The sequence below is a fragment of the Limanda limanda genome, chromosome 3 (genome assembly GCF_963576545.1).
Source record: "Limanda limanda chromosome 3, fLimLim1.1, whole genome shotgun sequence".
Lineage (NCBI taxonomy): Eukaryota > Metazoa > Chordata > Actinopteri > Pleuronectiformes > Pleuronectidae > Limanda > Limanda limanda.
The window spans coordinates 6,172,009-6,196,305 of record NC_083638.1 but is presented as its reverse complement, the minus strand read 5'-3'; the positions used below and the strand labels follow the sequence as shown (position 1 = coordinate 6,196,305).

The window sequence follows — 24,297 nt, the reverse complement described above, 5'->3', positions numbered from 1 at the left end:
CTTCACAGTTTTGATTTACAGCCTGACACAGCTGGACAGAATTCATACTGCCATCCCTTGGTGATTCTTCCTGATGATTGGAGGCTTGGGGTGGAAGCCGCTCCAATCCAGATATTTGACTCCACTCCCATCCAGGAAGGAGGAGGAGCATCTGGGGACTCAGACACTCTCACCGGGACAGGGGACAGTTATGACCGTAGCACCAGGCGACTGAGGCGGAGCTGATTCTTCAGCTCATTGAACTCAGTGAGGAGAAACGTCTTCTGCAGTTTAAACTGACCACACAAAAAAGAGAAGAAAGGTTTTTGTGAGTCAGTAGAAAAATGAAAACCCAAACAATGATTACAGCAACACGTTCACTCAAATGAAAACATTATGACAAAATGAAGGATAAACACAGAGGCTCAGATGTGTTTGTGTAACCAGAAAACAAAAGCAAGAGAATATCTGTGAAAACATGTTCTCTTGTAGTTAAATGTGTTTATTTACCGACTCAACGAGGAATTGAAAAGCTTTGTTTTTGCTGTTTTAGAAACAAATAAAATGCAACACAGATCAAATACTTTGACACCACCACACTACTCACCCTCACTGCAAACTTATAAAACTGCTCTGCTTCCTCTTGTCTGCCGGTCTGAAAACAAATGGTTCGTCACATGTTAGATAAAATCCCTGAGGAACAGAAGTGATAAGTGGATTTAAAGGGACTCTCACCTTTGTTGCATTTGAGAATTACAGCACATTCAAATCATCCCGCCTTTCTCCAATGCCCCACCCCCTCGTTCCCATCCGCGGTGTTTTATTTAAGAAACTTTATTTACACAAGCAGACTTACAACCATCCCGGTGTTTTTATTTTTTGAAGAAACTTTATTTACAAGCAGACTTACGACCTACTGCCTCCGCGCACGCACGTGAGTTTTTGTTTACCAAAGCAATGGATTCGGATTCAGAAGCACCGGTAAGTTATATACATTTACATTCACATATGATGACGGGCCCGAATGCGCCACAAGAAGCAGACGGAAAACCTGCATGTCCATGCAGCAAACAGACAGGTCTGTCGGCCAATAAGGTCCTTCGGTCCGAAGAATTTTATTGGTTGAGGTTTTTACTAAATATTATGATAGTGAAATAATTGTTTGTTTTTACTCCTGGTGGGTCTGTCTTGCATTTTAGAGTGTCATTACCTTATTAATACCAATTTAACCTTATCCAAAAAAAGTGTAAAAATGCAACAAAGGTGAGAGTCCCTTTAAACTGTGGCCCAGTTCAGGGGCTGAATTCCTGCAGAGACGCAGCCCACTCACACGAGTGTCCTTTGAGGGGGAGTTGAAGGTCGAACTAAACTTGCTCTGCAGGATTGTGGGAGCACAAGACTCACAGGCTGTGCTCCCATATTTGGGTAAAGAACGACTTCATGTGGACCCATTGGTCTTTTTTTTTCAACTGAACTGGGACGTAGCTTATGTGTTTTCAGAGTTTTCATCACTCACCCTGAGGCAAATAAGAGACAGGTAGGCCCACACCTCTGCATTCTGGTTGTTTAAATGGTTGGCCTTTGTCAAAGCCTCCTCGGCTGTAGACAGATTCTCCAACTACACAAACACAAACACAACCACGGCTCACTTCTTTTCAAAGTTAATAAAAGTAGTTACAAATCTTGAATCCAAGTTAGTTCTGAGTACTTACAAGATAAACCTGGGCTTTTTTCTACCACATAATTACAACTGTACTTCAAACATGCAACTGAGGATTTCACAAGTGTTATCACTAAGACTCACCCTCCTTTAATCACATCTGAACAATTTTACATTTTTATATATATAAACTTAAATATTGAGTTGATATCATTTTCATCGTGGTTCTGGAAGTGGAGCTTTACCCGGTAAAAGGCGGTGCCCAGACCCAGCCACGTCAGGCAGGAGGGCGACTGTTCACAAGCCCGCTGGTAGACTTCTTTGGCTTTTTCAAACTGAAAGTTAAAAACACAAAAGAGATTCAGTTACTCAGTTACTCAGTTAGTTAATGGCTTACAAATGGTGTTTTGTGATTTAATCAAGAGCTTTAAATGCACATTTAATGAGGATAACTGTGATTTCTGTCTTGTCTCTATAGCACAGTGCTCTGTTTATGACACACACACACATTTATAACATGATGTCTCAGTATCTGACCATCTTATGCAGGAGGTAGATGGATCCCGAGCGGAGGAGAACAGGGTGAGAGTCGGACGGCTGCTGTGGTAAGTGCAGGCTCCGCTCATAGCTCTCCTGGGCGTCCCTGAAGGCCCCTTGCAGGAAGTGGCAGTGACCGTTCAGAGCCCATATGTCTGCATCCTGCTCACAGGGGAGACAAACCTTTACAGGTAACCACACATTATGCAGCCAGTAGTGTGTGTGTGTGTGAGTGTGTGTGAGAGTACCTTATCTCTTTGAAGCAGTGCCTTCTTGAGGGTGGCAGCAGCACTGCAGTAGTCAGCTTTGAGCAGCTGCAGCTGGGCCAGATGAAGGAGGTAGGAGGCGCTCTGACCTCTGTCTGAACACAGGAGCTCCTGGGACAGAGCATGCCCTGCCATCTGATGACAACACGACCGTGTCAGCTGACAACTGGCATTTTTTATACTTTGATTTTGTTGGAACTGAACATAAACTTGAAGGGACCCTCTTATCTACATATTTGACCAGTGGCTATTAACAAACCACACAATGCTGAGTGTGTTTCTACCTGCAGTGCATTGTTCCTCAGCAGGAACTTGACAGCCTCTATGTAAATGGTGGTGGAACATTCTGAGTCAGAACTGTTGATGGGCTTTTTTGCAGAAGACTCTCTGTGCCTCTCTGGGTTGTGGTTAACATGCTCTGGATCTGGGAGAGAAAACACAATAATATTGTCGAGTGCACTGAGAGTGTACGAAAAACACAAAAGATAACACAGGCCTTATCTTCAGATGGTTCTTGCCAACACAATGTAGCTAAACCAAGCACAGCAGGGATTAGGATTACTCTCTCATTGAATTTTCTATTTACATTTGAGTTTTTCTGGCCTTTGGAATGAAGTGTGAGAACTCCTTCTCTCTTTTTCTCTTGGGTCTCCTCACCTGGATTTACATCAGGAGTCTGACACACAGGAGCGGCTGTGTTCACCTCCTCCACATGCTTGGTTTTATGGCTTTTTCGTTTCTTTTTCAGCTCCGCGGCTTGTGGTTGCTTCTTTTCTATGACTGCAATCAGGTGCTTTTTGGCCTCCAAAAAAGCCCTCTGAGCCAGGATGGGTTCATTCTGCCACTCATGGAGGAAACCTGGACAACGGACCACGAGAACATGAAGACAGACCATAGTGAAATGTTTTTTAAAGATTGGAATACATATTTAATACCTGCTTTAGACTAGTTTAAGAATACTCGTGATGTTTTTCTCTGGAAAAGCTTAAAAACAGGACACTGACTCAACATTCAAAAGTTCCTGTGAAGCTCGACCATTACAGGCGCGTCCATCATACTGGGTGAATGCTAACTGGGTAGAGATTCGACAGAAGGGGTTGGTAGCAGCAGGTTCACAGGTAAAACAGCAGCGAGTATTAAACTTCCATCTCACCCAGCAGCGTCCAGCCCACCACACTGGGGGGTTTTATGTCCGTGGCCTGCTCCAGGAAGGTCTGAGCCTCCGTGTAACGTTCATACGTTGCTTCCATCACGCCACACATCATAAGGCTGCGGAAACAAGAAAAGGATCCACATTTACATTTTCAGCATCAGATTATTTGGATGCCAGGTTAAACATAACTCCTGAGTCGCCTTCCAGTGGAGTTCGGATGGGCTGTCGCTGATTCAACATTTTCCTTTTCACACAGTTTCCAATGTAGAAATGAAAAGTGAATTAACATCTCTAATAAAAGATACGTGATGAGGTGCAGGGGAAGAGCCTTTAACTGTTCATTTTAGTTTATGTTAAATAACCCTGACTGGGAGCAGAGGACCAGTAAACTGGAAGTATCTTTATAATGTCCTGTTATATAATGCCAGTACACCTAATATTATTTTAGTATCTGTGATGGATAAATCTTCATGATAGATAGTATATAGGCTCTGGACAGAGGTGAGGTGAGGACCCAATTGTAGACTCAACACAAGGGCAGATTAAATGAACTGATTAATGGGCTTTGCACAGATTGGCAATCAAGAAAGCAGTGGTGCCTTAAACTCTCGAGCAGAAGGAGAAGAAATGAGACGAAACTTTGTAGTAAAACACTAAAACGACGTCTGGGGAATAACAAAACTTGAAAACACTGAGAAACTGACGCCACACTGATGAGAAACTGCACTGATGAAAACAAGGACAAAAAAAACAGACTACACACTCAGGCAAAGACAGGAATCTAAAAACCAAACGAGAGAATATCTTCTCTGGGAATTGTTTTAAAATAAAAACTCTCAACAAAAAGAAATCCACAAAGAAACAAGTTAAAAGCCTTTAAAAGTTCAATGAACCCCAGACTGGGGCAGAATGATGACAGGGTTCTGCTCACTGCTCTTTCAGACACAATCATGCAGCCGTGCAAAACAGCAACCACTAGATTAAAGTTTGACACCAGGGTTTGAGATGAACTGGGCCGTGTCTAACCTGGGCTGATGTGTCTGCTGGATGGATACCGCATCATGGTAACACTCTTTAGCCTTCATGTGGTCTCCAGTCAGCATGCAGAGACCCCCCCACTCAAATCTGTGGGAGGGCTCATCGGGGTTCCTCACCACGAGCTGTGGGAGAAAAAGACAAAATTCAGCACTCGGTTATTTCACCAAACTGTCAATATCTGCACTAATCACAGCTGCGGCAGGACATGGCCACAAACAAACACACACACACACACACACACACACAGACACACACACACACACACACACACACACACACACACACACACACGCACAAACACACTGATACAAACAAACAGAAGCCCTACAGTACCTGCACTTGTACAATACTGAGTAATTATCTTCCAACACTGCTCTGTTTAGCTTATATCTTGCTTTTCAACTCTATTTATTGTTGATTCCGGAGCGGATGCATTGGGACGGACGGGCATGTTGTCGTACCTCGTGGCAGTAATGAGCAGCCTCCTCATAATCCCCAGTCACTTGAGCTTCCTTTGCAAAATGTCTGAGCTGAGAGGAACTCAACTGGAATTCATCCTTGGAATCGTCATCAACAGCTTCTGAATAAATCTGGAGAGGAGAAAGCGATTATATATATATATATATATGTATGTAATATCTACCAGATCAATTAACACTGTCATATTATGGGGATTTATCTTATTTATGAGGACAAAGACCAAGTTCATTTTAAGGTGACGAGAAGTGTTAAAGCCGGGGTTAGTTTCAGGTTAAGCTTGGCTTCAGGCTAGTTGTCAGTACGGTTACGTTTAGAAAAAGTCTTGAAATCATTATAGGTCAATGTTATGTCCTGAAGACATAACTGAGTGTGTGTGTGTGTGTGTGTGTGTGTGTGTGTGTGTGTGTGTGTGTGTGTGTGTGTGTGTGTTTGTGTGTGTGTGTGTGTGTATGTGTGTGTGATACCTTGTTGAGGGCGATGTGCATCTCATCCTGCAGATAGACGTAGAGCTTACTAACGAAAGCCTTCAGATCCTGAGGGTCAGTGATTGGATCTGTCTTCGCCATCTTGTCACGTACAAGCCTCACCACTGCATGCTACACACACACAGACACACACAGACACACACGTATATTGACGACTTTCAGGGTTCCTGCTAGTTTCCCCTGTGTGCTGTATGCAGTTGTTCTGACCTTCATCTGCTCCTTGAAGGAAAAGTATCTCCCAGAGACATTGAGCGCTCCCATCAGCTGAACTGCCACTTGCTCCGGTTTGCTGTCTTCTGACGGCTCGCATGCTCCTCCAAATAATTCCCGATACTGGTCTGAAACTTGGGTCACCACGCTGCCCACCTGCCTGTGGAACTCCGCCACAGCCTGCAGGAGCACACACCAGCGCAGAGAGGTTAAAGAATGTACAGAAAGTTAGCACCACTCCCCTGATGTGCGTGGATTATCTTTGTGTACGAGTGTTTTTGGCACGTTTGTGTTACTGTGTGTGTGTGTTTTACCTCTGCTGCTTTGCGAGGACCATCTACAGGTGGAGGTCTGGGTGGGATCAATACCTTCACCCTGCAGGAGGAAACAGAGACACATTCTCACCCACTAGTGTTTCACAGTCGGAAAGAAATCCACAGGGCCATGAAGAAATGTATGAACGTGCCACTATTGAACAGTTCATTTTCTGATAGCTAAAGTTTGATTTGCTCAGGGCCACAATCCAGAAACATCATAATCAATAGAACAGGGTCAAGCTCAGTGACCACAGGATGCTGGATTTATGTAACACGTTACCTTCTGGCCAGCTCCTCTGGAGAGGTTACGGGCACCAGTGGTTTCTCCAAGGATATCTCAATGATGAGGTAGGTTCTTGATTCAGAATACGTCTGTCATTAAGAGGAGTGAGGTGTCAATATGAGTCAAAAGTATGACAGTAAGCAGGTAAAGTGAATATAAGTTCATTTATTCACAAGCGATGGTTCAATCTGTAATGAACCCTGATTAAAAACACAGATTTCAGTTTTGCTGCTGTTTAATGGAAACTTACATCTTGGTCTGTGTGGCCGTTCGGCTCCGTCTCGGTCGGGCTGTCGTTCTCGGCTGGAGCCGCCTTGACCGGATTGGCAGGTTGCTGACAAACAAACACAACTTTTACTTTAAACTAACAGATTTTCCAGAAGTTGTACTTTGTGAAACTGAAAGAATGAAAATCTGATCTGTTTTTCATTGATGAATCCAGAAGAAATTGTTTGTGAAAGGTTAAACAAAATCAACGACTGGGTTTTGCTCTGGTTGGAAAATTAGTTTTACAGTTTATATCTTATATAATTTTAAATTTCCCAGGAATTCTGTTAATTAAACTGTCTTTTAACAGGTAACATGTTTTCCTACTGAGGACCTTTCTCACCTTTTTGGGTGGATCCTTTGATTCCTTGACTCCCTTCTGTGCTCCATCCGTATTCTTCCCTGGCTTTCCCTTGTTCGCGCTGGCAGCGGCGCTGGCATGAGCTTTCATCTGTTTGGATGCAGCTTTCTCCAGTTCCTTTAAGACACTGTGACTCCTCTTGGCCTTTGAGCACAAGACAGAAGACAAACTCTCTTTAGTTGAAGTGGAAACACTATGGAAGCAGTGTTTGGTTGATTCAGTATATTCAGTAAAGTGCAGTACACATCCTCGTGTGAATTTGTATGACCTTGTTCAGCAACTCGGCCTCGGAGAAGGCATGGACACTGTACGCTCCTCGGATTCGGCTGATACCGGGATACAGCAGCCGCCCCATATCCACAAATGCCACACAGTGGGAGAGGATCTCTGAGGTCTCCTCAGCCGGCTACACAAGGCAAGAAAGAAAACACACGACAAAGGACAAATTTCACAAAATGTTGCATTAACCTCCATTGAACTTGAATGCGCTTTTGCCTGAAACAATTGAAGAGGGTTGTCGTCCATTACTCTGATCTGGTTTAAGCTAGAGAGCTAACGACACAGAGCCAATGCAAAATGGAGAAGAAACTACTGAATAATATATCAAATATTTCCAAACCTATCCTTTGATTAATAAAGCTCTCTCACCTGCTTGCCTCCTGCTTTTGCTTGAGGAGCCACCGAGCTCATGATTTCCACTGGCCACAGTCTGCTCTCTGTGATCCTCTGTCTCAGCCTGAAGTTAGAGTCACAAACATTGATAAACATCTTCTCAGACTGTTCTCCTGAGCCATTATTTTACCACTTTTCTTTTACAGGGATTTGACTTCAATATTTTTAAATGGGGAAACCAAGTTGTCAAATATAACCTAATAGAATCCTAAAATTTTCAGGCATAGTCTTAAGATCAAATATCCTTTCCAGAATAATCTATTTGTAGACATGGCGTTCAGGCAGCATGGTGGACAGATAGCAGGAGGAGGAGGAGGAGGAGGAGGAGGAGGAGGAGGAGGAGGAGGAGGAGGAGGAGGAGGAGGAGGAGGAGGAGGAGGAGGAGGAGGAGGAGAGGAGAGGCGGGTTGTGTGTTTCACTGACCTGGCAGCTCCGTTTGCATTCAGGAGGCAGCACATCTCTGAGTCCCAGCTCACCCTGCTCTTCGTGCTCTCTGCCTCTTTACGAAACTCCAGGTCCTGTAGGAACATTCAAACCTTGACAGTTAATCGACAGTAATGTGGCAAACAGCTCAAATCGATCAATGAGACGTTGAAGCAGCAGACGGAGGCCGGATCCACAATTACCTCAAATCCTTTCAGCTCGCCGTCCTCCTGCTCGATGGGCTCTTCATGGAGATAAACTCCAGGCATGAAGTGGTTTCCTTGGACCAGTAAGGCCTGATTGGGCCTCTTCTTCTGTCTGCCGCTCACCTCCCTCTGCCCCCCTGGCTTCAGCTGCCCATCACAAAACACCAGTGCCTTATTTTTCTGGAAGTTAGAGGAAGAGTATACACACATTGGTTAAAGCTTTAATCCTGGAAACATTCATGTCTGTTACATTTTGATTCACCATGACCGTTGTACAGCATCACTACCTTAGATCACGAAGGGGTAGAATCTCAGGGCTACACTTCCTAACACTTTACAAATTGTTCATTATAAAACAGCTCAAAGAAGCCAGATTACAAACACAGTGCAGCATTCACCTTAGCCATAATTGGGACCTCCAGGGCAGCAGTGAATGTGGAGGGAGTTGGGGCGGCATTAGACAGCAGCGTCCAGGACTCAGGGACGGCGTAGGCTGTCTCCAGGGTGACCTTCAGCAGGTTGGAGGTCGACAGTTCAACCTCAGACAGAATTGGAGCCAACACACTGACACTCACGTCCAGGGTCGACTGCTGCAAGGGGTCAAATGATGACGATGTTTGATTTGCTTATCAACAATTGTATCGTCTACAAATGTCATTAACGATTTTAAACTGTGACGGAGTTTTTCTACCCACGGTCACACAACCAATTAATTATTGTTTTTTAAACAATTGTGTTTTTCGTGGATCCTTATCCTGCACACCTGGCTGCACTTTTCTTTTCCTGCTTTGGGATCAGTACCTCCTTTATTTGGCGCCTGTGATAGAGCACAAGCATTTCGGAAAATAATATGAAAGGGCTGCAGATAACAAGTGACACTCCATGTGAACCTTTATAAATTCTCATACAACATTTTATTTCCAACATTGATGTATTGTTTTGTATTGCCTTAGTCCTGAAATGTTTTAATACTGTTTAACGATGTGAAACACTTATTTCTGCTATAAACTGTAGAAAATATATAATAATACAGAAGATGTGACATCTCCCGCTGTGCCTGACAATAACTGAGTGATATTATTTAATGAGTGATACATTATGATTATTAAATATTATTAATTATTGAATATATAATCAGACAACCTTGGACTCCTGGGTGGGGGGGCAGATCCCTGGATGCAATGGGACAGTGACGGAGAAGCTGCACTCACCTGAAGAAGAAGAAGAAAGTCATGTACTCACAGGATTTTTCTTTCATGGCCTCCACAGCTGCACCAGTTAGTGTTATTATAAAATACGAACATGTTGTGAACATGATTTCTAACATGAACAACTTGTACCCTGCAGCAGCGGCATCAGGTCGACCACAGCCTGGCCCAGCACCACCATCTTTGCCTCAACCTTCTTCTCCTCGGGCTGGAACTCACTCACTGTCACTGACAACAAAAAAAACCACACAGTTTAATCCAGTGGAAATTGAAGCCAGTCCCGAGCATTAGGACTTCAGGCCTTCTTCTGTTTCATTCGACACTCAGCAAATTACTCCAAATGCTATTACAAGGATCAGGGATAATTGTTTAAGTTTAAGCTGCAATTGACTTGTCCCCCAATCTAAGTTTGCGACTCATGGTGACTGGACCTGCTGTGTCCAAACAGAATATCTGCAGACCAGTATATTAGTTAGTCTCACAAAAATTAACAATAAGGCTAAATAATGGGACTTTCTTTTAATTGGCTTGTTTGGTCAGGTAGGTCAGTAAAATAATAATAAATTAACTCCATGCACATTAACTAGTTGGGTAGTTAAACTTGTTGGAGATTTGGGTTTAAGTCTCTGGTAAGCAAAGATATAAAAACTAATATAATGACAGGTTGTAGGTCAGTAATATAAAACTAACTCTTTTCCCAAAATAAAAAATGGATCAGCATTTTATTCACTGGATGTATTTTTCCATTATTGGAGAATGTGTGCAATCTCCTATCAATTTGAAATAACAGCCCAAGCTAAGTGTGGATATCAAGGAGACACTGTGGAATAACAAGAACAACAGAATGAAACACCTCAACTTACATATGATTGGGTGGTTGACCATGTGACTGAGACCCTGAGCGTCATCACGACAGGAGTAGTTGCAGGTGAGGTCGTAGTTCACACGCTGCTCCTCAGGGTCGTACTGCTTGTTTTCTGACTCTCCCAGCAGAACGTTGTCCACCTCAACCTGCAGAAAGCTCTGGAAGATGTCGGCCTTTTTCCCTTGCTGAAAAACAAGCGGAGAAACAGAATAGAAAACATGAGGTGTGGACAGTCTTCTCACAGCCTCAGTTGATCGTACAGCGTTTTCAATGTGACCCTGATCGAGGCATTCAAGCTACATCTTTTTGAACATCCATCCAAAACATTTGATGATGAAATAGATGAGTCCCATCAGCTACAGCACAGGGTGTAAGGATCACTCACTACTCTGGGTCAACTTATGAAATCAAACAAGACTTTGAGCCTCAGGAACTTTTGATCTGTGTCCTCGTTAAAAAGAAAAAAATAAAGATAATGAGGAACTAGTTTCCATAAATGCTCTGGAGGGGATCACATATTTTCAGATCATTATAAACTACAAGAGCAGATTTGGCGTGTTTCCCTTAAATCACCCTTAAAATCATGAGATCTCTGTATGTCATAGAAAATCAACTTTAAACAAAAAGTCTGAAGATGAATAACGCAGAACTTTTGTTATCATACATTTTGCTTTTTCTTTTAATTGATCTTTTATTTAGCGAGTTCAAGGTGAATATGCACATTCCCAAACCTCTGTTGCATTGGTAACATAATTTAAAGTGGATGGAGATGTTCGTTAGCAAATTGAGCTAACTTGTCACTTATCCTTCTAAAACGACAGTTAAACTCAGACTCACCAGGTTGTTTCCACAGGTTGCATTGATTTCAATAAAGAATGTTTCTGATTCTTCTTTGGGGGTCTCCATTGTGAACACTGCCGACAGAATAACATTCAGCAGTTAGCTGTTAGCCTCTTCCTTCAGATAAACAGATTCACGTCTCCATGGCGACAGTACACATGCTGGTGCGTTCAAGTACAATCTGAAATATCCTGACTGACAGACCAGCAGGTGTAGATAGATAGATAGATAGATAGATAGATAGATAGATAGATAGATAGATAGATAGATAGATAGATAGATAGATAGATAGATAGATAGATAGATAGATAGATAGATAGATAGATAGATAGATAGATAGATAGATAGATAGATAGATAGATAGATAGATAGATAGATAGATAGATAGATAGATAGATAGATAGATAGATAGATAGATAGATAGATAGATAGATAGATAGATAGATAGATAGATAGATAGATAGATAGATAGATAGATAGATAGATAGATAGATAGATAGATAGATAGATAGATAGATAGATAGATAGATAGATAGATAGATAGATAGATAGATAGATAGATAGATAGATAGATAGATAGATAGATAGATAGATAGATAGATAGATAGATAGATAGATAGATAGATAGATAGATAGATAGATAGATAGATAGATAGATAGATAGATAGATAGATAGATAGATAGATAGATAGATAGATAGATAGATAGATAGATAGATAGATAGATAGATAGATAGATAGATAGATAGATAGATAGATAGATAGATAGATAGATAGATAGATAGATAGATAGATAGATAGATAGATAGATAGATAGATAGATAGATAGATAGATAGACACTGTGACAATTTTATGTAAATCGAAATAAAGTTGTAAATGAGAACTACCTTAATTTGGCACTAGGTGGTGCTATCACTATCAGTACACACAGACTAATAGATCTGCTCAGGTCTGAAACACATTCTTCTCTGCAGATCGTATAAATCTAAAATCAGTCAGTCTAAAAGATCAAAGTGATGACCACTGAAACTGTGACACTTAAGCAAACTGACAACAATGAATTCTTTGATTAATGAATCCTTTGAGGTGTTCTATTATATAAAGCCTGGGTGAAGTTAAAAGGTAAATCACAAACAAGCGTTATCTTTTCAGCTTAAAGGGATAGTTCATCCAAAAACAAAGATTCCCTCATTATCTACTCACCCCTATGCCGATGGAGCAGTGGGTGAAGTGTTTGAGTCCATAAAACACTTTGGGAGTTTCAGGGGTGTAGCAGCCGCATCCAATACAATTAAAGAAATGAGTGAACTATCTTCAGACATAATAAAACACAACATGCCACTATACTGCCTGTGTGATGTCATCAAAGTGTCCGCAAGCCCCGACATTCATATTCGACTCGAAACAATGTAATTTCCAACGTGTTTTAAACCTGAAGCCGCTTAGCTAGCTGACGGTGTAAATGACGCTATTTCTAATCGAATTTCAATGTCAGGGCATCCGGACATTTGTACAAAACCACACAAGCAGAATGGAGGCATGTTATTTTACAATTGTTTTTTTTAAAGTCAGAAGATAATTCACAAATTTCTTCAATTGTATTGGAATTAGCGGCTACACTGTTTACCCCTGAGACTCCTAACGTGTTACGTGGACTCAAACATTTCACCCACCTCTCCATCAGCTTAGTGATGAGTAGATAATGAGTGAATTTCCATTTCTTGGTGAACTATCCCTTTAACCTTTTGATACAGACTGATTTTACATTCATTCAGTTTACTTATGCGCTGCTCAAAAGGACAAACTCTGATTATAGCCTTTACTGTAACTGTGACTCTGCTCCTCTGATGTTTTCTAATCACTCACTTTATAAAAACCCATGTGTTTTTACCATAGACTGTATATATAAGATTTTTACACACATTTCATTTGAGAAGATTGAACAATGTTCACTGACTGAAGCTGATATTTTGTACATTGTGTGTGTGAGCATTTGTAGCACATGTGTATGTATGGTTTTTGCACATGTCTACATATACCTATTGCACATGTGTACATATGGTTATTGCATATTTGTATATGTAGTTTTCACTGTGTGTGCATCAGTTGCAATAAATATTGTTCTCAGACAAAATCTACTTTGTATTATTGAGCTCCAATGTGTAGTAGAATGTGTTGAATTTTGTGTAACTTGTACTATGTGTTATAATATCCACCTGACTTGGACTTTTATCCTGCCCCCACACCTCAAGGATGTGTTACATTAACACATATTATATTATATTGCATTACATTGCATATTGCAAATTGACATTGGTCTCCTGTTTTATATTTTGCATTTCACTTTTTGCTTTACTTTTTATATCTTTTTATTTTATATATTTTTTTAATTTTTTATTATGTGTGTGATATTTATTGTGTTTTAATGTTCATTGTATGCACCAACAACAACCAGAGCAAATTCCAGGTGGGTGTAAACCTACTCGGCAATAAATACATTCTGATCCTGATTCACATCTTTGATGTAAAGTGTCATCCCCGTCACAAGGGGGCGCTCCACCGCCGGGTCACCGCTAGCCTTTGATGCTCCGTGCTCCAGCAGCTAACTACTTCCGGGAGTGTTATTATCAATGATTTTGTCACTCGTGTGAGATCAAAACACTTCTCCGGTGTTTGTCGTGTGTTGTTTTGGGAAAATGTCGTACAACTACGTGGTAACAGCGCAGAAACCCACGGCGGTGAACGCCTGCATCACCGGTAAATACCCGCCGAGCGTTGAGTGTGTTTTCCCGCAGAACCGTTCGCCACCTGTGTGCTAGCTGCGGAGCTCCCGCGTTACGCCAGGCCCGGAGCTGCAGCTAGCCTTTGTTTTGCTAACTCAAATGTTTGCTTGCGTCATTAGCTGCTGGTTTACTGTGCGTGGGTCATGACATGTGCACGTCCCGGTTGTGTGTTTGTGTTCCGAGCCGAGCCGAGCAAACCGCTGGTTCGGGTCTTGTTTGTTCAGCTGGTGTCGGTTGAACTGGTTGTCCCCCCCAGATCAGATCAGAGGCTCGTTTCCCCATAATCATTATTAATCATATAACACTTTGTTTACATTAAACTGTGACACGTGTGCTGGGACAATAATAACACACATAAGGTGTCCTAGGATGTAACGGGGCCGGGAAATACACAACATGTAAAAAAAAGCAGGTGTTGCTACCGTTAATAAAACCAAACGCACACGAGTTACACGTTCGCTCCAGTTGCATTAACGTCCACGTGTACGTGTAACTACACATTTTAACACTAGTGTCACATGAACACACGTTTGAGGTACTTGTACTTAACCTGAGTATTTATATATCATAGACACTGTGTACGTCTGCTGCTGTACTGTTTACAATGCATCTATATCTATATATGTACATCTTTAGCTTCCACTTAATTTATAGGTCGAGATTTGCATACAAAACAGGAAGAGCTAATGAAGAAACATGGGTTAGTGTAGATTGAGGTACTCATTAGGATATATGAGTACAATATGGAATTTGCATTGCACAAACAGTATGAACTAACCATTCGCATCTGTATAAACCTTAATTGGTCCCTAGTTATTGTGATAATATGATAAGATGACCACTGTCTGTTCCCATATCTGTGAAAAGGCTTCTCTGGCTCTTCTCCACTCTTGTTTAGAACATACTGATGAATCCAAGATGTACAGATGATGTCATAAATTTTATTTAAATTACAGCAAAAAAAACCATACTGGTAAATGACGGAATGTATATATTTTTTTATACACCCGATTGACCATCGTGTTGTTTTTAGTAATACTTCTAATTCTGATTTAAAAGAAGTGCATTTTATTGTTGTGGCTAAATGAATTTGGTTTGTTTACTCTGTTCCACACAAATTGTATTAGTATTGAATGTTTAAAATAAAAGGTAGTTTACGATGTGATTTCATGACAAATCGATTGAACTCATCATCCTCCTTTTTTTCTCATTTTAATTGATAAAATCTAAATGTTGATGTTTTTCAGGTCACTTCACGTCTGCAGAAGATCTCAATCTGCTCATAGCCAAAAACACACGGTTGGAGATCTATGTGGTCACACCAGAGGGGCTGAGGCCCGTCAAGGAAGTGGGCATGTATGGAAAGATTGCTGTTATGGAGCTCTTCCGGCCCAAGGTAGGCATTTTGAGTATGTGTGTATGTACAGTGAATAACTAAATGAAATGTTTTTCAATTTGTTCAAGTCGATAATCCTGGTTTCCTTTTATTTAAATTTGAAAAATAGCAACTAACAGAGAATTTTGAATAAATTGACATTAATCCCATAATATAGTTGTTTTAGGGCAGACAGGTGGATTCATACACTGTTTGACTGTCTCTTCAAATGAGGCCGGCTGAGATTGATCATATAATCAATGCCACTGCTGCAGCTTGTTCAACTCTGTTGATTGAAGCAAAATAAGGCTGATGGATGTTTGCTCTTTGACGACTTCAGTGTCTTTTCTTTGTATTTGTTCAGGGTGAAAGCAAAGACCTGCTGTTCATTCTCACGTCCAAGTACAACGCCTGCATCCTAGAATACAAGCAGAATGGAGACAGCATTGACATCATCACACGTGCCCACGGAAATGTCCAGGTGGGTAGGACCGCAAAACAAGATGCACTATTCTGTAATATTTAATCAACAAACACATGGATTTCAGGTGTTTTACCTTTAGTTCATATAAAGAGGAGTGTATATTGTGAATTTCCACCATTAACCTTGATTAAATACACCAGTTTTTCGTTCATGGTCATAAGTGGAATTCTCAGTTCTCAGGTTTGAGTATAAAACATGGAATAGATGTTGGTACACTGGCATAAAACATTTCCAAACCAAATGCTCTTTCTATCAGGATCGTATTGGACGTCCCTCTGAGACCGGCATCATCGGAATTGTCGACCCAGAATGCCGCATGATTGGTCTGCGGCTTTATGACGGGCTGTTTAAGGTGATCCCACTGGACCGGGACAACCGCGAGCTCAAGGCCTTTAACATCAGACTGGAGGAGCTGCAGGTCATCGATGTGCACTTCCTGTACGGCTGCCAGGCTCCAACGGTCTGCTTCATCTACCAGGTACAGGAGGGGAGAAGCACATGGACGTAGGAGTGTGTGTTAGGTGTTCGTAAATTCGATATGTTGTCGTATTGTGTGAAAGCAGTTGAATGATGAGGATGACTTAATTTTGTTTATACTCCTCCCTTAACGTTGTAACCTGGTGTTCTGTTGTGAACTGTAGGACCCCCAGGGACGCCATGTGAAGACCTATGAGGTCTCTCTGAGGGAGAAGGAGTTCAACAAGGGCCCCTGGAAACAGGAGAATGTGGAGGCTGAGGCATCAATGGTCATCCCAGGTAATCGGTGCTTATACTAAAGTAGAATAGCTAAAGTAAACAATTAGAAATTAGTAGCACAAAAAGTACTGCAGTCACGATTTTGTCATCTAGTTTTATATGGATGTCAGTAGGTTATTTTTTTCAGAATATAGGCCTATTATAAATGCTTACTGGTCTAATAGCCCTTCGCAAGAGAAAATGCCATATCTGTATATCCAACACTTAATATAGATTAAATTAGTATAGCATAGATTTTTCCTCTCTGAACCTTCTGGGTTTTTAAACATTTAGGAAATAAAAAAGAGGCTCAGCAAGGTGGAGGGAATGCAGTTGGTGATGAATTGATCAATTAAAAACCCAGAGGTAGATAATAAAGCGGTAACATATGGTAATAGAATGTTATTAGTTTCAGCCATACTTAAACATCAACCTGTTTAAAATCCCACAAACTGTTTGATCCTGAAATTGTGCAGATTCAGCATTTTTTTTACTCTCTTGTTCATGTGCTTGTATTTTAGTGCCAGAGCCATTTGGTGGAGCTATAATCATAGGACAGGAATCCATCACCTACCACAACGGAGACAAATACTTGGCCATTGCTCCTCCTACTATCAAGGTAAAGACATCGCATAAAAGCTTTTGCTCTCTTTTTTATGAGATTATAACATTTATGTGTCATCATCTAAAGAGACAAGATGATTGAAGGGTGTGTATCACGTGTCTCAGCCCAACGACTACCCTTTCTGTACAAAGGACACAAAGCAAGTTTGAAAATTCTCATGCAAGGTTGATGAAATTTAGCGTCATAGGTTTCTCCTCTTATCTGTGTTGTCAGGCATACACACACATCAAACCATCATAATTGGACTGTCTCTGTTTGACGGGTAAAATTCACTCTCATGTTAAGTGGGTAGTAGAGGCCCCGGCAAAATTGTGTCGAGTTAAAAAGGATTTTGTGTTGCATTTAAGAGACCCTGAGGTGCACGTGTACATTTAATTTTTTTTGTCACAAATCTTGTGTTTGATGTTGAAATTGGATTTGAAGGAAGGCTTGTAACTGCTGTGATGATGACTTAATCTCCATATACACCGCTGCTTTTAGTGTTATCAAGATGAAGTTGCAGTCTGTGCTGTCGTGCACATTCGACAAAGCTCAAAGGAGCTCTTCAGCAACATCCTGCTTCTATAAGTAGAGAATATTTTCTCACTCGTTTGTGCCAAATGTTGGAAAAGAAAGGAGTAATTTTACTTGAAGTTATTTGGATGTAGTAGCTTCTAATTCAGAGGGGCACAGTTTTGATCTGTCTTCATGATGAAAATGTCTTTGTGAGTTAATGACTTTGTTGATAACTAACTTCTCATTCCGATAAAGGGTCATTGATCCTTCTTTATTCAACATGAGCTTTTTCTGAATAACCTGACAATTATGAGATACAATCAGATCTTTTTTTGTTATATCTATTAAATCTCTGACTCAGTAGCACATGAAAATGTTCCCTCATCCACCTGCTGTAGATAAAAGGCACGAGAATGAGATACTTCATGCTGAGATAGTTATGTTTCCTATATTTAAACTGAGGTATGAAGTACGTGTTTTATAAAGTGTTTGATAAACGTTAATGTCGGTGCTCATTACTTCTGCCAAGGATATGATCCCCCCCCCCCCGTCCTTTTGTTTATTGGTTGGTTTGTATAATTACTATTTGAAGCAATATAACGCAAAAACTCCTGGGGTGTGATATGCATTGATATGCAGCATGACGCGTTATGACAACAAATCTGTGAAGTTTTGTGCAGCTTGACTGAATTTAAGAGAACTGTTAGGCCTCGGCAGAGATATGATCTCTATTGAAGGCTTTTGTTGTTTGTACCTGAATGGCTGTCAGCTATGTTGTTCGCTGCAGAAATGTCACAATCAAATGTTTAGAGCTTTTTGTAATTTCAATGTCTCGACTGTCATGTTTAATATCCGTCCCAAGGTTGTTTTTTTTTATCACAATTAACAGAATCTTCTTTTTCTTCCTTTAGTTTTTAAGTAACAAGGAGTCACATAGTAGTCATTTTGTCGCAGTACAAGTTGGAGTCTATAAAATCTCAAAATTTCGATTTTAAATATGCAAGTTGCACAGAGTGTTGTTTAGCTGCACCACAAAGTTGTCCTCACAGTCAGAAATATAAAATGCACCTTAAGTGTAGATTGAAATGCATCACAGCCTTGAGATATCTCATCCTGAGCAGCGGCTCGTATCTGTTGATCAATCCTGTCTCCAAACCGAGCTGCCTGATTATCTAACTCATTTGTCTTGCAAGCTGTCATGTCTCTGTTGCAACTCTGTTTCCATAGTCGCATCGCCCACCATCACTCATTAGATGTAGGAGGGAAGAAGTAGTGGAGCTTCCTGCCATTTGTCTAATGGAATCATCCATTCCAAATGAAGCTGACGTTTTTATTTTGGACTTTCTTTCACACCTAACTTCCTATTAGTATTCAGTGTGGCACACTTTTAGTGAACACACACAGACGCTTCTTTTGATATAACACAATTTTTTTGACAACTAATTATTACATTTTCCTTTTCAAGCACAGAAGTGAAAAAGGAATGTGTGACTCCAAAGAAGTTGTGGAGCTTTACTTAATGTGTGTGAGCTCATATTATACTTTTCTGTAAATTGGTCTATGGTGGCTCGGCAGAATCAAACGCGCTAATTACCTGGCTTTCAGTTGACAGGTTTGCAAGAGGTTTTTTGAAGCTGTGAAAGTAAAAGTGGTTGAAAAAATATAAGCAACCCAACAGGCAGGAGGATTGTAAAAAAAACTGATAAAGGTTCGATCAAGTGAGAAATTGACTTGGCTTGTACAGTAGACAACGACAACAACAACATCTTCCTTTGAAGGAAAAGTAGAGCAGGCTCAGTCACACATTGTGAATTTGATGGCAATTCCAATCAGGATTTCTATTCCAGCCTGAGCAGCAACTTATCTAGTTGTGATAGTGGAAACAGGAGGCTCCAATCAAAAGCATCTAACAAGTGAAAGTGTTAACTTGGATTAAAGCTGAGAGTTCTGTTCATGGGAAACGTTTTATAAGACAAGTTATGAATCACAAGTAGAAATGTAATTGAGGCTTGATATTTTCGAATTAAACCATAATCTAATCTTTATTAAAAATATAAAGAAAACACAAATACAACCAAATCTAGATACTTTTAAAACTGTCATTATGTTCCTTTTCAATATGCTTTTACATTGTGTTAAAAAACAAATCTTCCAGTTTATAACATTTTTTAATACTTAAATATAATATGTTTCAGCTCCAACAATTTAGTGTAAGTCACGCTCGAGCTCCTACTATTGTGTTAAATCTTTTAATATTAATGCCCCTTTGTTACATTTACATTTGTAATCGACTTAACTTATAATGGAAAATGTCCCCGGACTTGTGGAATCCTTTTCTTTATGTATTAAGCTTCATATTCATCCTTTTGTAGTGTACCCGCGTTCCTGCCTTATTTAATCCTTGCTTCTCTTGTCAGGCAAAATTTGAAGAGTCTATAGTTTTAAAGTTTTGCCTAAGGGAAGCTCCTCACTCTTCATAATGACAGATGCTAAAGCAAGCGTAGTGAGGAAAGCTCCCTGTGGCGATACTATACGTTGATGTTTTTCATACAGTACTCAGATAAAGCATGAGGTGAGCCCCATTAATTTGTGCAGCTTTTGCAGGCTTTTTTTAATGTTCTGCATGTGTCCCTGTCTCAATTTCAGCAAAGCACCATCGTCTGTCACAACCGAGTGGACCCCAACGGCTCGCGCTACCTGCTCGGGGACATGGAGGGACGTCTGTTCATGCTGCTGCTGGAAAAGGAGGAGCTCATGGACGGCACAGTGGCGCTCAAAGACTTGCACGTGGAGCTTCTCGGAGAGGTGCTTTATTTATCGTTTTTCTCTGTGTCTCTGCCTGTCTTCACTCTGTTCACCTGCCTGTCCTCTTGTCTTTTCTCCTGTCTTCGCTCTCCACCTCAACCGCCCTTTGTGTTGTTTGAATATTTTCCCCCAGTGCTGCCTTTTTTCTCTCAGTCCCCACTTTGTAACGATTGGCTTTTTAATGGTTTATGGCCCCGACAGGAGATAATGGATCAGTCTGCTTGAGGAGGAATGATACCAGCTCTTTGTTGCTCGCTTGCCAGTCTGTCACTTATCCCTTTTAAAGTTGATTTAGACGAGTCGAGGAGTTTAAAAAGGTAAAACGCGTTCATTGATAGTCTGCAAAGTGATGCAAGAGCAAGACAACAGTCGAGCAGAGTAGTTCTGTCGAGTCAGAGCTTTTAAAATCCTTCTTATTGTCGACAGGTAGAAGTAACTCTTCATTGAATTCGTTGACGGAAAGATTCTTTGTTCTATATGAATAGTGGTGTAGAGTGTAAGATCATCTACAACAGAGTTCTGTCTGTTTCTCAGATAAAACATTCAAATGCTCGAACCTGCAATTTGAACTCATGTTTTTCTACTGTTCCCTCTCTTCCATTCCACAAACAACAAATGTTCATCAATACCATTATCTGCCTTCACCATCATTACTTCATTTGTCTTTCTACATACTGAACACATTTGTTCTCAGTGACCTTTCACTTCTCGCTGTCAGACACAAGCAAATAATCATTATTTTAATTTATTAACAACCTGCCAATTATTCTCGATTAATAATTAGTGGTTTTAAAGGTCAAAAATAACAAAACAAATCTCATCTGAAATAGCCACATCTTAAAGTGATGTCTCATAATTGTTCATTTTATTTTTCCAACAGTGAAAACAAAACAGTTGCGTAGGAAATTAAACAAAAACACGCTGAAACAATTAATCTATTATATCAATTGGTTATTTGTAGTTTTTTCACATTAATTGTTTTTACACAAAGTCTGCCGTATAAATAAAACTTTACTTTTAGTTAGTGTGAGAATTTGCTGCTTTTATTATTGCATATCACAGTGAGTTAACTATGATGATTTCAACTGCTGAATAGGCAAACTGAGAAATGTCAAGTCTCACGTTGAAAAATTGACAAAATAAATGATTAACTTTAAAATAATTGGAGTATTGATCAAAAACAAAATGATAATTAGTTGTAGCTCCACTGTGGACATGACCTAAGAGACTAAAATGTCTTATGTCTCATTGACAGACGTCTATTGCTGAGTGTTTGACCTACTTGGACAACGGTGTGGTGTTCGTAGGCTCCAGACTGGGTGACTCACAGTTAGTGAAGGTAAGTAGTTATTATGTTCATGTATTTAAACCAGCTGTAAATACAAAGGTATGTTTTGGGGTTTTGGGAAGTGTTCTACTGGTCAGACGTTGTAGATTCACCAACATTCTTCCCTCTTTTACATCAATTTACGTATGTGATCATCTCTGTAATTAATGCTTGGAGCAAATAAGCATTATCATCTTGTTAAACTAAATTTAATTAAAACATTTTTACTTGTCCAGAAGCCCGACCTTCCCTCCACAGTAGAAACACAATATTGTGTATACATCTCGCTCTAACACTGATAAGTTTACAAACCCTCTGTCCTATTCATCCAAAACGAGCAGTATGGAGTCTCAGCCTGGACTCGGTGCTGCTCCTCCATCAAGTGAGGCCACGCTCTCGATTGTTTCAGGTCATTATGTTGCTGTAGGATGAACTTTTGACCACTTCCTTTGTTATTGCTCTTTTCTTACTCCTCTGATAGAAATAAACACCACTACTCCCTGCAGTGCAATATTGTCCTAATAATGCATCAGCGGGTGTAGTCACACGGTTCGCACAGCGCCTTTGCACAGACAGAGGGTTTGTAATTAATCAAAAGTTGGGACACCTATAGGAATTGGTTGCAAACTTCCGAGGCTTAATTTACTTCCACTGCTGCAGGAAAGATGTTAGAGGTAAACAAATTTCTTATTCCCTGAAAAAAGCGTCTATGAAGCTGTTTTCTATTAAATTTATATAACGTCAGGGTCTGGTGACCTAAACTTTTTGTCCTCTCTTTTACCTGGGGAAGTTTAGCACTTAACTTTATACTGTGAGCTGTGGAAATTCCATAAAAACAGGAAAAATGTCGATGAACAGAAACAAGTGTAACCAAAGCACTCACTTTATATCTAATGTTTGTTTTTGTGTTTTGTTTTCTTGTTAGAGATCTCTGCATTGTTTTTGGATAATTGTTGACAATTGCCACACAACGATTCAAAAGATAATTCTCTGACCCATATAACAAGCTTCCTGTTTCATTGTAGACCGTCCAGCGGTGTTTGTGTAATCCTACTGACCAACGGATGATAACATAACTTCCTTCATGGAGGACAAAAGACAAGTGGTCATCGGTCTGAATCTGTTTGTTTCTCTGCAGCTCAACGTCGACAGCAACGACCAGGGATCATTTGTGGCGGTGATGGAGACGTTCACTAATTTGGGACCCATCGTTGACATGTGTGTTGTGGACCTGGAGAGGCAAGGCCAGGGTCAGGTAACAAAAACAACCCACAAAACTTAATCCTGCATTTTTCTTTAACTTCACAGAAACATGACAGTTTTACACTGAAAGCAAATCAATCAGAGTAGAAGGTTTCTTCTTGAGGTATTCCCCAGAAGAGGTAGACACGACACAGTGAATACAGAAAACCTTCTTTACAGTCACTGAACACAAGGTGTGGATTGTGGTCAGTCCTCCTTTGTGTTTTCCCTCTTTATCATCATCTTCTTCTTTTGTCTGCCCTAATTCCTTTTGTTACCAGTTGCCATTTACATGCACCTGGTATCCCAGTTGTGTCTCGGTATGATTAAGGTGGACTGCAGTCATACCTGGTTGTTAAAATGCAACTGGAGTACACAAAGCTAAATTGTCTTTCTTGTTCCATTACAAAGAGGCAGATTGCCGTGCCTATCATTTCCTCTAATAATATTTACACGCTCTAAAAGTGACAGTGAAGACCTCTCCTCCTCCTCCTCCTCCTCGGTCGTTCCCCCGCCTGCTTGCATGCTAACAACTCATCATCTGTGGCACTTGTGTGTACTTCAGTTTGTTTACCTTCAGCAGTTATCACACACTTTGTATTCTGAATATGATTTGATTTATAACTGAATGTTAAACGGCAACATGCGGACACAATCTACTAGAAAAGGTTACAAATATAATCTCTCTTTTCTCCGTAATATCAAAACCCGATTCTCTCTGTGTTCATTTCAACCAGCTGCTGATTGAGTCCTTTGTTTTTTTTGGCTCGTTCTTTAACAAATAGATGCAGAAACCTCCTAGTTTTACCCTCAAAAAAACACTTGGAGCGTTTGTGCTCCGTTGTGTCGAATCACTGAGGCAGCTGGAGATGTTACAGTGAAGTGTGGAGGGATGCAGTACAGAGGGTTTTGTTGGCAGGTGTTTGAGACCAGGCCTCCGGGTGCTTGATGTGGTTCCAGAGGCAGCGGTCCACTGGAGCGCTGAGCCAGACTCTGGGTACAGCCCAGCACACACTCAGTCACTGACTGTATTCATCCACATATCCTCGCAATCCAAGCACAATTGTTTCAATTTTCTATTTGCTGGAAATCCCACAGAGCATTTGACCTGGTTAATTGGTGCAGACTCGTTCCAAGACAGTTGAGGATTGATTCGTTGGCTGCAGGGCAAAATAA

The 24,297-nt window shown here is 40.6% G+C and overlaps 2 protein-coding genes across 2 annotated transcripts in view; one reads left to right on the top strand and one right to left on the bottom strand.

Annotated features, from left to right (window-relative positions):
* Nucleotides 1-42: 42 nt before the first annotated feature.
* Nucleotides 43-11,316, bottom strand: cfap70 (cilia and flagella associated protein 70). The gene is made up of 27 exons (XM_061068590.1): nucleotides 11,248-11,316; nucleotides 10,409-10,595; nucleotides 9,678-9,773; nucleotides 9,481-9,548; nucleotides 8,736-8,927; nucleotides 8,335-8,517; nucleotides 8,132-8,226; nucleotides 7,685-7,772; nucleotides 7,305-7,442; nucleotides 7,019-7,180; nucleotides 6,659-6,742; nucleotides 6,406-6,497; nucleotides 6,123-6,183; nucleotides 5,806-5,988; nucleotides 5,578-5,709; nucleotides 5,095-5,223; nucleotides 4,622-4,755; nucleotides 3,596-3,711; nucleotides 3,100-3,300; nucleotides 2,727-2,866; nucleotides 2,425-2,577; nucleotides 2,177-2,359; nucleotides 1,885-1,974; nucleotides 1,496-1,597; nucleotides 587-634; nucleotides 196-275; nucleotides 43-151 (listed from the first exon to the last, which is right to left on the bottom strand). Exons 1-27 carry the CDS (start codon nucleotides 11,314-11,316, stop codon nucleotides 43-45), a joined length of 3,315 nt encoding a protein of 1,104 aa, XP_060924573.1.
* A 2,545-nt stretch (nucleotides 11,317-13,861) lies between these two features.
* Nucleotides 13,862-24,297, top strand: part of ddb1 (damage-specific DNA binding protein 1) — a 38,634-nt gene continuing 28,198 nt past the window's right edge. Inside the window, exons 1-9 of the mRNA XM_061068208.1 lie at nucleotides 13,862-14,007; nucleotides 15,281-15,429; nucleotides 15,773-15,889; nucleotides 16,149-16,370; nucleotides 16,534-16,648; nucleotides 17,149-17,246; nucleotides 20,394-20,552; nucleotides 21,808-21,891; nucleotides 23,018-23,134. Coding sequence (XP_060924191.1) covers nucleotides 13,947-14,007; nucleotides 15,281-15,429; nucleotides 15,773-15,889; nucleotides 16,149-16,370; nucleotides 16,534-16,648; nucleotides 17,149-17,246; nucleotides 20,394-20,552; nucleotides 21,808-21,891; nucleotides 23,018-23,134 — 1,122 coding nt within the window. The 5' untranslated portion in view covers nucleotides 13,862-13,946. The remainder of the gene's footprint in view (nucleotides 14,008-15,280; nucleotides 15,430-15,772; nucleotides 15,890-16,148; nucleotides 16,371-16,533; nucleotides 16,649-17,148; nucleotides 17,247-20,393; nucleotides 20,553-21,807; nucleotides 21,892-23,017; nucleotides 23,135-24,297) is intronic.

Bases quoted from the DNA above. Each gene is read 5' to 3' on its own strand.
- cfap70 (XM_061068590.1), bottom strand. From the start codon at position 11,316: ATGGAGACCCCCAAAGAAGAATCAGAAACATTCTTTATTGAAATCAAT. The intron at 2,867-3,099 runs GTGAGGAGACCC...TTTCTCTCCCAG, and splicing joins GACTCCTGATGTAAATCCAG to ATCCAGAGCATGTTAACCAC. The intron at 1,598-1,884 runs GTAAAGCTCCAC...GTGTTTGTGTAG, and splicing joins TGGGCACCGCCTTTTACCGG to TTGGAGAATCTGTCTACAGC.